We start from the raw sequence: 15413 nt of genomic DNA on the forward strand, positions 1-15413 counted from the left end.
TCCAAGGGCAGAGACATCCCTCCTTGGAGCTCAGAGGCTGGCCTAGGACCTGATTCTTCTGGGAAGTCTGGATCCTCCTTCCAACAGTGGGGTGAGAAGTTAGGGTTCCCGGAGGTCCCCACAGCCTCTGAGCAGAGAGCATGTCTGGGTTCAGATTCCTTTTTCTCCAAGACATGGGGACCTGGAAGCCCAGGGTCCTGCGTGGGGTCCAGACAGATGAGAGACAGGGAGAGTGGTGATGAATTCCCCTGCCTCCCTCTACTTGGCCCCATTAAAAGTGATGGAAGAAGAGGAAACGGAGCAGATTTGCTTCCCAGGTTCCTTCTAGAAATGTAATGCTGGGGATCCCCCACCCACCCTCTTAGGTCAAGAGGCCAAGCCTTCCCACCCTACCTCACAAGCCCCCCATGTCCCCAGGAAAACCTGAAATCTGGTTATACAAAGCATGCTGTCCACTTTCAGGGCTCCTTTCAGAAGCCTGAGGGCGGAGGCCAAGCTCTATGCCACCTGACACACACTCTCCATCTCAGTGTCCTCTGAGTTGGACTGGCTTTCTTTTTTCTGGGGTTCCTCCCCTTCCATTTTCTCCATTTCTGCACTGCCCGTGAGGATGGCCAGTCGCTGGGCCAAGGTCTTGGTGTCAGGGAACAGGATGAAGTTGTAGATCAGCGAAGCCAGGACGGCTCCCGTCAAAGGTCCCACCCAGAAGATCTGAGGAGGCAGAAGCAGACGCCCTGCTCGTGAGCCGTCAAGACCACAGGGCAGCTCTGGGACTCCACCTGCTTTCCAGTGTTGACTTGGTCTCCTGGGAGCCCTGGAGCTTTCTACAAGGTGGCAAATTCGAGAAGCACAAGTCTTGTCCACTGCCCCCAGCCCCCACCCCCAGCAACCCCGACCCTGTGTCTCTGCAGGTGAAGGGACATAGACCCCCCTGGCCCGGGTCAGGCCCCCACCACCCCTGCCTCCCTCCTCTCATCCCCGTTCCAGCCCAGAACCCTGGCTAGTGCTCTTCCTGCCCCTGCTGCTGTGTTTGTGTGTCTATTTCTGTTTGTCTTTTTCTCCATCCAAGTTTGGAAACTGGTCCAGCTGGAGGGAGTGAATAAGGAAGCAGCCAGGACTTGAGGCCCAGGCCAGTGCTGCAGCGCCAGCCGGCCCTGGCCCACTTCTCGCCAGTCTACTGGGTGTCCCCGACTTTTTGAGCCCTGGTCTTCTGAGCTTAGGGAAACCTCCACTGGGAGTGAAGATGGTCCGTGGCAGGGAGACTTGTCTCCCCCAGTGTCTGGGGCCCCCCTGCTAGTGAAAGTCCCTATGGGCACTGGGGCCTCTCCCCTCCCCTGGCTGCCGGCAGAGGGTCTCACCCAGTGGACTTCAAACTTCCCCACGATGACGGCGGAACCAAAGGAGCGGGCTGGGTTCATGGAGCAGCCGGTGAAATAGAACTGGGGAGCGAGTGCAGGGCAGGGCGTGAGCAGCCTGAAAGCAGCGCTAGGAGAGGACAGTCCTCTTCCCCCCCTTCGCTCAAGCCTCAGCCCCAGACTGGGGCTCTGGGTCCCCCGGCCCTGGGCCTGAAATGGGGCATAGCCTTGGCTCCAAGGCATGAGAAGTCCGGGCAGGGACTCTTCTGGCCCCCAGGGCCCCCGCCACCTCCCCAGGGAGGGGCCAGTGGGTGCACAGGCAGGTGTCCCCTGTGCCCCTTACCCCGATGAGGTGGCCCACTGCCACGGAAGCTCCAATTGTGGCTGCAGGGGAGCCCGTGTTCTGACGGCTGTCAGTGGAGGCGAAAACGCAGAGCACGAGCTGGAGGGTCAAGATGAGCTCCACCGCCACCGCCTGGCCAATCGAGGCACTGCTCCGGACCTGTGCGAGGAGCGGGGCGCGCTGGAGGCAGCGGACTCTGCCCGGGGATAGTGACCCTGGGCCCTCGTTCCTCACGGTAAGGGTTGCGACACCTTGCCACCGCCAGCCCCAGGACTTAAGGAGCTAATGGGCTGGGGATAGCGGTGCACTGGGCATCAGGTGAGCCCTGAAGTGAGCCCACAAGGACACCTGCTCCCTGCGGGAGTGAGCAGCACCCCACCCGCTCCGCAGGGTGGTCGGGGCCACGGTCCCAGGGGAGGTGGGGGCCCAGGGCTGGTGGGAGAGGGAAGGCTGGAGAAGCTGCGTTGCACGATGCTCGCCCATGGGCTGCCTGGGCTGCGTAGGAGTGGAAGGTGGGGACTTGGGGACGCAGGTGGAACACGGGCGACTAGAGAAATCTGGGGAGGTGAGCCAGGCCGCAGAGTGCTGGGGACAGAGGAGCAGGAGGGGATGGGGGTGTGGCCTGGGGAGGTGAAGTCGGTGCAGGGTCCCCTGCTGCCCCCACAGCCCCACCTCTCCCTGGCTGCTCCAACCCTGAAGTGCCTGGTCCTCCTCCCACTCCTGGGCCTTAGTGTGGCTCCTTCCTGTCCCCCATCTCCCCACTGTTCCTCAAACCAGTCTCCTTCCTGCTCTGCCTGCACTAAGGCCATGGTCTTTCCCCAGGGCCCCACGTCCCCAGCGCAGGTGTGGAGCACGTGCTCTGCTGTATCCCCTCTGCCCCGGCCTGGCCCTCCCCACTTACCACCTGTACAGACCTGCCTCTCCCCCTCCCTGTACCTACCATATTGACCCCAAAGTTTTCTCGGATGTCCCCAGGCGTGACCCCGTAAAGCAGAGCAGCTCCCGCCGTGGCCCCTGCCAGCTGTGCAGCCACGTAGGCCACAGCCCGGGGCAAGGAGATGTGGGAGCCCACGAGGAAGGCCAGCGTCACAGCAGGGTTGACGTGGGCCCCGCTGGACTTCCAGGTGATCTGCACGATCACGGCTGTGGCCAGGTTGAAGGTGATGGCGATCTGCAGCACAGAGGGAAGCGCCAGGGGCCATCTCAGAGCCGAGCCCACGCCAAAGAACACGTACAGCCCGGTGGCCAGGAACTCGGCGAACAGAGCCTTGCTGATGGTCATCCAGAGCCGGCACACCAGCATCTTGGCCAAGCTGCGCCGGCCTGACTCCATCGCGCCCAGGCCTTGGTGCCTTTGCTCCCAGGTCTATGTGCCTTTTCTGATCTCCTGTCTTCCGGCTGCTCCGGCCCCAGCCTGCAGCTCCTTCACGGTGCTGCTGGTTCAAGGACCATGCTGGTCAGACTGGCAGGGGGCAGGTTGACAGGGTTATGTGTGCCGGGGTGGGGTGGGGTGGGAGGTGTGGGGGTGGCCACACGCTCGCCCCACCCTAAACTCACATGACAGCCAAAGGAGGGGGGCTGTCCTTGGGCACTGAACTGGAACCTTCCAGGAGTTTTCCAAGTTGGACAGGCCTAACTCTGCTGCTGGCCGACACCCAGTCTGGGGGCCGCAGGTGACTCTAGGATGCTCCCATCTGCGACGTCAGCTTAGAGAGAACAAGATCACTCAGATCCCCATGTCCAAGGCCTATGTCAGAGGGCCCCGTGCACCCCCCGCCCCCAGGCTCCTAGTCTCCTGGCCCCCTTTGCCTGCAGACTTGGCCTCCAAATGGGCTCACACTATTCTGCACCCCATAAACCCAGATGTGAAGGAAGCTCTGTCCTTCATTTCCACCTAAAGCACCATTTTCTGAAAGCTGATGTGAATGGGGTCAACTTTACTGAGGACGTGGGCCTGCGGGGGTGCAGAGGGGCAGGTGGGGGGGTTGCTCCACAGCTAACTGGTGACATCTGTGGTGGTGGGTACCTCTGCTGCCCACTGGTCTGGAGTTTCCACTGACTCTTCGCCCTCTTGTGCCTCTTCACAGGGCAGCTTACCATTCTCGTGACTGTGCTGGCCTTAGTTTACCCACACCTAGGCTCTGCCCTTTAACCCCCAGCAATATACCAAGGTATTTTCTCAAACAGAAGTGTTTTGTCCCTAAGAAGAACCTGCCAAGCTGCTAAAATAATACACTCATCACCTCACAGCGGAGTGCCCAGGCTGCGCCCGGAGTCATGTGTCCCTGCCCAGCAGGTGTCCCCTGGTGTCTTCAGATTCCCCAAATGTGACGTGTCTCACGATGAGATCCTCATTTCTCCCCGGGCCCCCTGAATGCACTCCTTCTGTTGTCCCCAGCTCAGCTGGTGGCAGCTGTGAGGCATCCTTGACCTCACCCTCCCGCCCCCGTCCAGCCAAGGCATCGAGTCCTACTGATGCAGAATCCCAAGTATTTCCTGCCACTGCCCTCTTCTTGCCACCCCTGCTGCCCTGCAGCCTTCAGCCATTCTCTCTGTCGTCTCCCTTGCTCTGCTCCAATCAATTATCCACACCGCAGCCTGAGTGATCTTTCTAAAATGCAAATCTGATCCTGCTGCTCCTCGCTAAAATCCCTTCAAAGCTTCTGGTCGCCTCTGTGAGCTCCGTGCCTGGCCTCCACGGTCCTCTGGGAGGGACCCGCTTCTCCTGCCTCACCTCTCCCCACTTCCTGTCTTGGCCTTTACTCTCTGGCCTCACCAAATGGCCAGTGGTCCTAGAATACTTCATGCTGGTCTCCCCTGGGGGGATACGCTCTCCTCTCCCTGGAAAGCCCACCCCACGTCCTTTGTTTGGGGGAGCCCTAATTGATTTCTGATGAAAACAGACGACTCAATGGAAGAGTCCCTGATGCTGGGAAAGATTGAGGGCAGAAGGAGAAGAGGGCATCAGGGGATGAGATAGCTGGACGGCATCACCAAAGCAATGAACATGACATTGGGGAAAGTCTGAGAGACGGTGAGGGACAGGGAGGCCTGGTGTGCGGCAGTCATGAGGTCACAGAGTCAGACGCGACTAGCAGGCGACTGAACAGCAGCAATCTATTCCCAAGGCTCAGCATTGACATCACCTGGCCCTGTCCTGGGTGAGGCCTCACCACACCTGGCCCTTTACACTACAATCACCATGGGTGTTGACACGGTGTTAATGTATCGCCCCAGTGAGGCGGGGAGCCCCTTGGGAAGCAGGAACCAAGCTTTGTTCATCCCTACATGTACCCTCTTGCATAGGGATTGGCTCAGCCCTGCAGCAGGTGCTCAATAAATATTTGCTGAATGAATGCATGAGTGAATAAGTTTCCTGACCTCCTGGAGGCTTTCATGTCTGCTTCATTTCAGCCAGCTCGCCTTACAGCCTTATTATACCTGTCCTTACCTGGGACAGGCCTTCTGAAATCTTCAAGTGAAATATCCCAACTCTGACCACAGGCTCTATCCAACCACCCTCTCCCACTTCAATTCTAGCCACCTCCCTCCCCCAATCCTTCCCTCTCCCCTTTCTGTTCATCCCACCCTCCTGATTTGACTCTACTTCATCCAGCCAGATCCCCTGGCATCTCACCTTGCAGTGTCCCTGTCCCAGCTACCCATTCTCTGCACCTTGCCCTCCCTGACCCCCATGCACGTTCTCCCTCCATGCACATTCTCCTCCACACCCTTCTGCTCCCATCTGTGCTGCTGAGCACTGCTGGAGAAACTCAGCCAGCCATGCAGACTGATGCCTTGACAAGCCTATGGTCTCTGGCCTCAGTAGGGGTCTCAGTAATCCATACACCACACTGTCCCCAGGCAGCCCTCTCCCTATTCTTCTAAGCCCTGCTTCAAATCTTCCCTACTCTCTCCGAGTACCCTACCTTGCTCTGGCTTTCTTCCAGCAGATCGATTTGCCTCTTGCTCTACCTAGAAAGTGAAACCAGCTGGCAAGACTTCACGTATCCTCCCCCATCCCCTGCCCCTGCAGCCCCCTATGCCCTTGCCAGCTTCCCTCTGGTCCTGAAGAAGAGGCTGCCCTTTTCCTGGGTTCGAGTCGGGGCCCCTCCTTGGGTTCCTGGCTCCCTTCGAGTGACTGGGGACCTCTCTCGGCCATTCCCAGCCTCATCTGTGATTTTCACTTCTCCCTCTGCCTGGCTGGCTCTTTGAAACGTGCCTGGGTAATCACCGAGTAGTGGAGACTCTGGGTTTGGAATGCCTTTCTTTTTTGGTTTTCTTTCAAGATTTTGCTCAAGTTCAATTTCTCTATGAAGCCTGCCCTAATTTCCCCCCTCCAGCAGAGTCAGGGCAAACTTCATAGAGAAGATGGGCTTGGGAATAACTAGTGGCTACTTCTGGCTTTGACCTCCTTGGTCCTGCCACTGTTCCAGTGAAGACTCCCAGGCTTGCGTGGCATGAAGGCATTTTTCAAGAAATGCTTCAGACTGAAGGAATGTGGCTGTGGGCACAGTGTGAGTGACATTACTCCCTGGCACGGAGGGGTGGGGGGAATTCCCTGCCCAGGGGCTGTCCCAGTGAATTTCAAGGGCATCTCCCTCCTTTGTGCCCCTCAGACAGGGCCACAGAGGGCCTGAGGACAGACACTTCCCAGTCCCTGCACATTACCTGGCCTCAGTTTCTGCACTGTACACAGGCACCAAACAGCAGTCATGCCTGTCTGTTGAGAAACTTTGATCAGAAAGAGAAGCATTTGAATACTGCCATGTGTTCCGCACCCCTGACCAGTGTTAACTCCTGTCACCTCAGCTTCCCCACTTTTAAAGTGGAGATGATGGGAATTCCTTGGTGGTTCAGTGGTTAGCATTTTGAGTTTTCACTGCTGGGGGCCAAGTTTCAGCCCCTGGTTGGGGAACTAAGATCCTGCAAACTGCGCCTCCAGGCCAAAAAAAAAAGTGGAGATGTTAGTTCCCACCTCCCTAATATGTTGTTGGAGAAGGCAATGGCACCCCAACTCCAGCACTCTTGCCTGGAAAATCCCATGGCTGGAGGAGCCTGGTGGGCTGCAGTCCATGGGGTCGCTAAGAGTTGGACATGACTGAGTGACTTCACGTTCACTTTTCACTTTCATCCATTAGAGAAGGAAATGGCAACCCACTCCAGTGTTCTTGCCTGGAGAATCCCAGGGACGGGGGAGCCTGGTGGGCTGCCGTCTATGGAGTCGCACAGAGTCGGGCATGACTGAGACGACTTAGCAGCAGCAGCAGCAGTATGTTGTTAGGAGTGAATGTGCTGATGCCTTGGAGAAAGTCAGAAAATGGTGACTATTAGGATTGTCACCTCCCTTCCCACTCCAGTGAGAGCTGTGAAGACCGTGCTGGGTTAGAAATGGTCCAGGACAAGCAGCACCTGAGGCCCCTGCTCTGGGACCCGGGGTTGAGAGCCTTCAGTGGGCGGTGGCCCTGGTCTCCAGTTGACCTGGAGCAGAGTCTCCTGGGACCCTGCCTGGCCTGGAACTTGGTCCTTTACCTGTCCAGGACAGGTGGACATCGGCCAGAACTCGCTCTAGCCAGCATGTCCCTGAACCTAGCCTTCCTGGGCCCTAGTGGCATGCTTTTGAGGTCACTCATGCTGCAAGAGTTTTTGTCCAGCCCCATACCTGGCTGTCTATAGCTGCCTGCCAGGTAGCTGTGTGCTCTCACTGTTTCGGAGGCCTGTCTCTGGGCACTCTAGACTACCAGGCTGGGCATCTCTGTGTAGGAGCAGGTGTGTGTGTGTGTGCACAAGTCCACTTGGGGCAGTGTGAGTGCTAAGGTCCTATCTCAGGGCTGGGAAGGGATGGGGGAGCAAGAAGGAGAAGAAGGAGGAGGGATGATGGGGAGATGAGGAGGAGGAACAGTAAACATGACAGAAAGGGGAGGATTCAAGGTCATCTCCCTTGCATCCCCTCACCCACTGCGCTAAAACCTGGACAGAGGAAGCGGAGGCTCAGAGGGCGGCTGAGAGGGCCGACCTGCCCAGCAACCCCTCCTCTTGTCCAGCCATCTAGACAGCCAGCCCTCTGCCTATCCTCTGCCTTGACCCCTAGTTCTCCACCTCTCCATCATGTCACCATGTCCACCTGGGGAAATTGGCCGTCCCTGGGCGCAGAGGGAGGGGAAAGGGAGGAAGCAGCCTACGGAGAAGCAAGGCTCGTCTGGGTTCTGTCTTCAGATGGAGCAGAGGGTCAGAGGGGGTGACTGAGCATGTGTGTGCTTGGATACGACACACACGTGTACCCCTCAGAGAACACGTGGAGCCAGGTACCAAGGTCTGATGCCCAGCGGTCCTGTGAGAAGGAATGGGGGACAGGCGATGTGGCTCCGCACTCATGCGGAGCGAGAAGTCTATGCGGAGAAGACGCAGCCCGCTTGGTGCAACCGGAGATCCGCGTAGAGCGGGGTTAGCGTGTGCTGGCTCGTGTGTGCGCAGGTCTCTGCCAGCCTTGGACGCGAGCTGCTCAGAGAGGATCCGACAGGAGGGGGCGCAGCGCCCTCTGCTGGCCAAACAGCAGGGCGCGTGGCACCTAGCCGGCTTTAAGCCCTAGGCGAACCTCCCTCAGACGGGGTGCCCCGCACATCCCTGAGAGTCTGTCCCTCATCGACCCGCCATTCACCGCGTCCTGCTTCCCTTGGGGTCCGCCCGAGAAAGGAACAAAGTTTCTGGGCTGGATGGAGAGGCCAGGCTCCCAGTCACGACTGTACCTCACCTGAGCCGTTTGGAAAGGTGACGTCTGATATACTGATCTACAGGTTGGGGTTGAAAGAGCCGACCCTCCCAGTCACCCCTCCTCCTGTCCATGCATCTGGACAGCCAACACTCTGTCTATTCTCTGCCTTGATCCCTGATCCTCCTCCATCTCTCCATCCATCACCGTGTCCACCTTCCTACCTGGTGAAACTGGCTGCCCCTGGGCAAAGAGGAAGGGAAGGAATCCCCTCTCTTCTGGACCACTCCCCGACAGTGCGGTGGGGTGGGGTGGGCTGGGAACCCACCCCAGAGGACCCAGACCTGAAAGACTCCAGGTGCCCTCTCGTCAGCGCTCCATCTGACTGGAGCCCAGACCCGGGACTTGCGGGACGAGGAAGCTCAGCAGCGGTGGATTCGGTGGACGAGGTCCCCCCCTGCTGGCCAGAGCTGGAACTTGCGCCCGGCTCTTGGGTAGAGGCAGGGGTGGTGGCAGCTGTCGGGGTGGGTGCCATTTGATGTTAACTATAAAGCTGCCAGGCAGGCAGGCAGGACAGGGGAGGGCTGGCCGCAGCTCCCTTTTACAGATATTAGACCCAAGACTTCCCTGGTGGCTCAGACAGTAAAAGCGTCTGTCTACAATGCGGGAGACCCAGGTTCGATCCCTGGGTTGGGAAGATCCCCTGGAGAAGGAAATGGCAACCCACTCCAGTACTCTTGCCTGGAAAATCCCATGGACAGAGGAGCCTGGTAGGCTACAGTCCATGGGGTCGCAAAGAGTCAGACACGACTGAGCGACTTCACTTCTTCAGACCCAAATTTGGGCTTCTCCAGTGGCTCAGCAGGAAAGACTCTGCCTGCAGAGCAGGAGATGCAGGAGACACGGGTTCAAGCATCCCCGGATGGGGCAGATCCCCTGGAGGAGGGCATGGCAACCCATTCCAGTATTTTTGCCTGGAGAAGCCCATGAACAGAGGAGCCTGCTGGGCTACAGTGCATGGGGTTGCTAAGAGTCAGACACGACTAAAGCAACTGAGCACCCACACGTTCACCACCCAAGTTGGGAGGAGGGCTGGAGCATCTGCCCCCACCCCCACCCCCACCACCCCCTGGGACCGACCCTTGTCAGCCACTGTCAATAGCTTCTCCCATCCCTTTTCAGTCCATCTCCTGGCCTTCCTGGCCCCTTCTCTTCTGGAGCAAAACTGAAAACCACAAGGAGAGGTTCCCATGCCAGGGAGAAGCGGGACCTTGGGTTAAACACTCTCAGGAAAGGAGAGGCCCTCCAGAACTGGGGTGTGGCTGGGGGCCCAGCTGGTTTCTTTACATACGAGCAAATCAAGCCCATGATCTGAGATGTCTGCCCAAGTGTTTCCTCTCTATCCATTGTCTCATTTTATCTTCACAACAATCCACGAAATGGGTACAAATATCCCCATTTTACAGACAAAGTAATTAAAACTTGGACAGCTTGTGTCATCCAGAGTTGCACAACCAGACTGAACTCAAAGCCAGATTCTAACTCTGATGCAGAGCTGTGTCCTGAGCTTTATCTGCCCCTCTCCCCGCAGAGAGCAGCCCAGTCCCAGGAATCTCCCTCCCTCCCTTCATCTGACCCCACAACCACCCTGTGAGGGAGCACTTTTTAATTCTCATTTTATAGTTTAAGAGGCAGAGGCTTGGTGAGTTTAAGGAGGTGTCCCTAGGAGTGTCAATGGCAAGGGAACAAGACAGTAAGGGCAGAGCTACAGGCCAAGGGGAGGACGGTGGGAACCCTGGCTGGTGGAGGCAGGCCCAGAGAAGAGGTGCGTCGGGTATGGCTTCCGATAGGGGTGGAGGCAGGGGCTTCTCCCTCTGAACACAGGCTCCCAACGTGGCACCTTTCTGGAACCTCCAGGGGCCGAGAGGGGAGTCGGGACTGTGTCTCCTGGCCCGATGACAGACCTGGCTGCTCAGCCCCTTGGCATCTCAAGGGGCTGCCGGCCAGTTCACTTCTCCTCCACCCTGCTAAGCACACCCTGACTCAGGTGCCAGGCCCTCCTCAAGTGGCAAGGACTTGACATAGCTGAGGAGGGAGGGGTGAGCAGGTGGTCGCTTGGTGAGGACCTTCTCTGTTCCCACTGCCCCCTCCTGACCTCCCGCTCTGTTCCTACATTTGGTCTCTCTGCCCTCTCAACCCCGCCTCTCTGACTCTCTAAGCCTCCCCTGGCCTGTTTCCCTGTCTTTCCGCGGAGGATTGCGGAGAATGTGGAGGGGGATGTGGGATGATGCGGAGGAAAGGTGAGGAGCTACAGCATCCTGAGTATCTTCTGGAGCGAGACAGGCCAAACGTGAATGTCAGTGGTTTATTGGGAAGCCCCCACCTTAAACACCAGCACCCTACCCCCTGCATCCTTGAGCAGAAATAAATAAGGTGGCATATAATGAACCTAAGAAGCTCTGGGGTGACACAACCCCTGTCGCCCCAGGGGCTGGGGTCCTCCTGGCTCTGGAAGAGGGGCTGGGGAGGAGGAGGGGATGCAGGCTGCCAAGCCACCCCTTCCTGGCCTGGCCCCAGGGCAGCCTGCACTGAGCTCACCTCCCTGTCTCTTCCCCATCAGCATCCAGCCCCTGGCCCCCTACCCCAAGAGTCCCATCCTGTGCTCTTGCTTCCAGCTCTTCACTGCACAGCCTGGGGAGCAGCACCTCTTTTCCAGCCCGGAGGACCCAGCTGCGGGGGGAGGAGGCCTTGCTGTCGTGCGCTTCTCTTCTTCTCCCCTGCAGTTCAGGGGCTGAGAGGCTGGCCCCTGTCTGAGGCTGGTCAGTGGGCAGTCAGCTCCATGGTCTTCTTCCGCTCCTCTTGGCTCTCCTCCCAGTCCTCGTCCGGCTCATACGTGCCCTTGAGGATGGCCACACGATCACTCAGGCTCAGGGAGTGCGGGAAGAGCAGGTAGAAGTAGACGATGGCAGCCGTGGCAGCCCCCACGATGGGCCCCACCCAGAACACCTGGCAGAGACAGGGCAGCGGCAGGGCTGAGCCCAGGCCTCGGGGCCGAGCCCTACCCCCAGAGGACAGACCGACGGGCCTCTCAGAGGAGACAGACGCAGACACGCCCACACCTCCGGAAAGAGAATTCGCCCTTTCTCAGGGACAGATCAACTGACACCCCACTCCCCAATGACCAAGGACACTGACACCCAGGTCCTGAAAGGAGATGGACATTCCCAGAGGGACAGGGCCCCCGCCAGCCCCACTACGCCACTGCTGCAAGCCGCATTCGACTCTGCGACGGTATGAACTGCAGCCCGCAAGGCTTCTCTGTCAATGGGATTCTGCAGGCAAGAATACTGGAGTGGGCTGCCGTGTCCTCCTCCAGGGGATCTTCCCAACCCAGGGATCGAACCTGCAGTCTCTTATGTCTCCTGCATTGGCAGGCAGGTTCTTTACCACTGGCGTCACCCGGGAAGCCCACCAACCCCACCCTAAAGAGAGACAAATGAACCTTCAGAGGGAAGAGACATGGAGAACCTCAGAGAGATGAACACAGGGAGAGAGACAGACTCTGGAGAGAGACCTTGAGCTCTCAAAGGAGATGACAGACAGATTGTCCAGAGGGACAGACCCACAGGAAGGCAGACTCTCCCCAGTCCCCAACAGGGACAGATAAATAATACATCAGAGAGGACAGACACTTGGACCTCCCTGCCCCCCGCCACCTCGAAAGATGGAAACCAAATCCTCAGAGATCAACTCCAGAGCACAGGTGCCTTTCCCTTCCCTAGAGGGACAGACACGCATAGTCGCTGCCCCCCAAACAGGGTCCCCTGCCATCTAAATCTAGCCCTGGTTCTGGCTGCATCCCCTTCTCTCTCCAGTCACCCCCAAGCTCTGGGCCCCCATCATCCAGAAAGTCCTGTTAACTGTCAGCTGCTAAGGCTGGGTTTCTAGGCACTCATTGCCAGGGAGGGTCCAGCCTTACCCAGTGTGCGGAGCTGAACCGACTCATGATCACTGCGGGACCGAAAGATCGGGCCGGGTTCATGGAGCAGCCCGTGAAGTAGATCTAGACAGAGAGAAGGAGGCCGTGAGGAGGGCAGCATGCCTGTCCACTCTCACAAGGCCTGGACCCACGCTGGCGTCCCCTAGCAGTTCAGGGGCTCAGCCAGGCATCCAACTGTCCCCCGATTCCTAGCCTGGTGCCTTTCCTTTCACAGTTCCCTCTGGACCCTCCTCTCCTCTCTGTCCTGAGCTTGGGCTTGGTTCCTGCCCCCATCCCAACTCCCCCTCATTCCTGTATTTTCTCAGACTGGAGGGGATTGGGTCTGGGCCAGAGTATAGCAGCTCCACTCTAGGTCTTCACTGGGGGGCTCGCTGATCCAGAAGGTGCTGCCCCAGGGCCCCATTATTTGCCCTGAGGGGCCAAATGGCGCCTTTGCTCACCCCCACTAGGTGGCCCAGTGTGACGGACAGGCCAATGGACAGGGCTGGGGAGCCCACAGGGCTGGTGCGGCGGGAGTCAGTGGAAGAGAAGACGCAGAGTGCCAGCTGGAAGGTCAGAATCATTTCCGCCACCACAGCCTGGCCCGCAGTCGTGTTGTTGTTGAGCTGCAAGGGGATGGTGTGTTAGGATCCCTGCTTTCTTCTGACTCTATGGCCAGGAACCTGCAGGGATGAGGGTCTTGGTCTCCAGGGGCTCCTAGGGCCCAAGTGTCTGGAAGCCAAGCCCTGTCACTTCAGGGAGGTCATCTGCCAAAGAGACTATATACTTGCTAATGCTCAGAAAGCTTGGAACGCAAAGCTGTGGCCAAAGTGACAAAGCTGGGGGACCTCTTCCTGGACACTGGCCCGTCACCAGTCTGCCCAGGCCCAACCCCCACAAGCTGGCATTTACCCTTCCTCCTGTGGGCAGCTGCCCAGTTTGCTTACTGCACCCCCCAAGCCCGCCTCCCGCCCTTGCCTGACCCGCTGCCAGTTCCAAACCTCAAACCCGTCTCTCCGGTGGGGCTGACTCATGGTTTGACAATGGCCGAGAAAATCCTCCTCTGTGTTTGATTAATGAACCCAGTTTGCATGGGACAAGGGGGCTGAAACTGGAGTTCTAGGGATGGCGGGAAGGGGAGGGGTCCAGGAGCAGAAAGCAATATTCATCAGAGACCATATGTACGGGCACCCGATTAGGGCGCCCACAAGCCTGGCTTCTAAACATACCCCCCTGAGTCCCACTCTATGGAGGTCATGGCCATTCCCATGTAATGAGAATGAGAAAAACAAAACCCAGAGAGGCTGGGGTCACCAAAGCCAGGATCACAACCCATCTGTCACTGACGGTTCCATGAGACCACTCCACTGAGGACCACACAGGAGCGATGAGGTGCCCAGGAGGACAGAAGAGCTCGGAGGTAAGACTGGAGAAGAGAGGTAAGAGAAGGCAGACAGCAGGCACCAGGAGAGAGGCTGGGATGCGGCAGCGCGAGGCGGGTGGGCAGGCAGAGGAGGCGGATACGAACCCAGGAGCTGGCGGAGAGCATGCACCACCATGGAGATTCATCTTCCTGGCCTTAGGGTGCTATGACCTTCTTGGCAAAGGTGTTAGCTGGCTGGTCTACTCTGTGCCACCCATCCTGGAGATGGGGCTTGGGGACCAGGTCCGGAGCCCACCCCAGGGTCCCTGCCCCACAGCCAGCCCCCTGGGCACTCACCGCATTGACAGCCAGATTGCCTCGGGCATTGTACGGGGCCAGCCCATAGAGGATTGCGGCGCCAGCAATGGCGCCCACCAGCTGGGCCACCAGGTAGAAGACCGCCCGGAGCAGGGAGATCTGGTTACCGACCAGGAGGGCCAGCGTGATGGCGGGGTTCATGTGGCCACCGCTCACGGGCCCCAGGGCCTGGGCCATGGTACCTATGGCCAGCCCGAAGGCCAGCGAGATCTGCAGGACGCTGGGCATTGCCGACGGCCACTTGAGGGCCGAGCCGAGGCCGAAGAAGACGAAGATGAGGGTGGCCAGGAACTCTGCGAACACCGCCTTGAGGAAGGCTGCGGAGCACACCTCCTTCTTCATGGTGTCGAGGCAGCAGCCCCCGCAGGGGTCGCCCGTTTGGGCGGCGGCGGTGCAGGGGGTGGGGGGCTGGCTCGGGGGCGCCGCACAGTCTCGGGTGCCCGCGGCGTGGCTAGCGACGTGGCACGGGGCCTGCGGGGGCGCGCTATATACCAGGCAGGCGGCCCGCGGCGGGGCGGGCCCGGGGGGGCAGTGGGCGGCTCCCGCACCCGGGGGCCAGCACCGCGCGCAGGGAGGGAACTTCAGGGCCGCCGCGCCCCCGGCCCCGCGCGCCCCCCCGCCCGGGCAGCCGCACGCCCTCTGGGGCCACGTGACCCGGCCGGCGATGTAGACCGGCCCGGCGGGCTGGGACCCGCGCATAGTGCGCTCCGGGCGGCTCCCGCGCTCCCCCTCCACTGTCTGTCCCGGGCTCCCGGGGAGACTTTGCTGGCTCTGGGCTCTCCCGTTCTTCGGCCCTCCGGACGGGTGCCTCCGCTGAGTCTTGATCTCTGGCGTGGTCTTCCCCTTTTCTTCTCTCCGGGCGCTGGGTCCAGCTCCTCCTTTTCCTCCTGCGACCTGGGCATCCTGACCCGGCCTCATGCCCGGCCGGGCTGGAATGATGCGCTTCCCTGAGGACAGCGCCGCCGCCACCCAGCTCCCTGCGGGCCCGCGGTGGCGGTGGCGGGGGCGGACGGCCGGGCAGGGCCTTGCGGGGCGGTGCGGCCATCGCGGGCCTCTCCCTGACTCGGGCGGGGCAGACCTCCTGGATTGGAGCCGGGGCGTTTGGGATTAATGAGCACCGTGCCAGCCTGCCCCGGACTTGGCCATCCTGGCATCTACTCTCTATTTCACCTTTGGTCATCTCTTTTACTCTCTGTGACTTTGTCAGTCTTTGCATCATTTTCCACGTCTGAATGTCTTACATGTGGTCTTTTTTAGTTCCCCCAAAGTCAAGTTCTCCCACCCGT

At 59.3% G+C, this 15413-nt stretch overlaps 2 protein-coding genes across 2 annotated transcripts; both read right to left on the reverse strand.

The window, feature by feature from the left end:
• Nucleotides 1-498: 498 nt before the first annotated feature.
• Nucleotides 499-3031, reverse strand: AQP6 (aquaporin 6). The gene is made up of 4 exons (XM_068970890.1): nucleotides 2639-3031; nucleotides 1699-1857; nucleotides 1359-1439; nucleotides 499-711 (listed from the first exon to the last, which is right to left on the reverse strand). Exons 1-4 carry the CDS (start codon nucleotides 3029-3031, stop codon nucleotides 499-501), a joined length of 846 nt encoding a protein of 281 aa, XP_068826991.1.
• An 8196-nt stretch (nucleotides 3032-11227) lies between these two features.
• On the reverse strand, nucleotides 11228-14469 carry AQP5 (aquaporin 5). The gene is made up of 4 exons (XM_068970928.1): nucleotides 14107-14469; nucleotides 12848-13012; nucleotides 12387-12470; nucleotides 11228-11413 (listed from the first exon to the last, which is right to left on the reverse strand). The coding sequence occupies exons 1-4, from the start codon at nucleotides 14467-14469 to the stop codon at nucleotides 11228-11230; spliced, it is 798 nt and encodes a 265-aa protein (XP_068827029.1).
• Between the last annotated feature and the right edge of the window lie 944 nt (nucleotides 14470-15413).

This window comes from Capricornis sumatraensis, chromosome 4 (assembly GCF_032405125.1).
Source record: "Capricornis sumatraensis isolate serow.1 chromosome 4, serow.2, whole genome shotgun sequence".
In the NCBI taxonomy this organism is placed as follows: Eukaryota; Metazoa; Chordata; class Mammalia; order Artiodactyla; family Bovidae; genus Capricornis; species Capricornis sumatraensis.

What these genes read in the sequence shown, in the direction of transcription:
- AQP6 (XM_068970890.1), bottom strand. Translation starts at nt 3,031, where the DNA reads ATGGAGTCAGGCCGGCGCAGCTTGGCCAAGATGCTGGTGTGCCGGCTC. An exon ending in AAAACTTTGGGGTCAATATG is followed by an intron (nt 1,858 to 2,638) that starts GTAGGTACAGGG and finishes CTCCTCGCACAG; the next exon opens with GTCCGGAGCAGTGCCTCGAT. An exon ending in GGAAGTTTGAAGTCCACTGG is followed by an intron (nt 712 to 1,358) that starts GTGAGACCCTCT and finishes CTGCCTCCTCAG; the next exon opens with ATCTTCTGGGTGGGACCTTT.
- AQP5 (XM_068970928.1), bottom strand. Translation starts at nt 14,469, where the DNA reads ATGAAGAAGGAGGTGTGCTCCGCAGCCTTCCTCAAGGCGGTGTTCGCA. An exon ending in GCAATCTGGCTGTCAATGCG is followed by an intron (nt 13,013 to 14,106) that starts GTGAGTGCCCAG and finishes ATCCCCTTGCAG; the next exon opens with CTCAACAACAACACGACTGC. An exon ending in CACTGGGCCACCTAGTGGGG is followed by an intron (nt 12,471 to 12,847) that starts GTGAGCAAAGGC and finishes CTCTCTGTCTAG; the next exon opens with ATCTACTTCACGGGCTGCTC.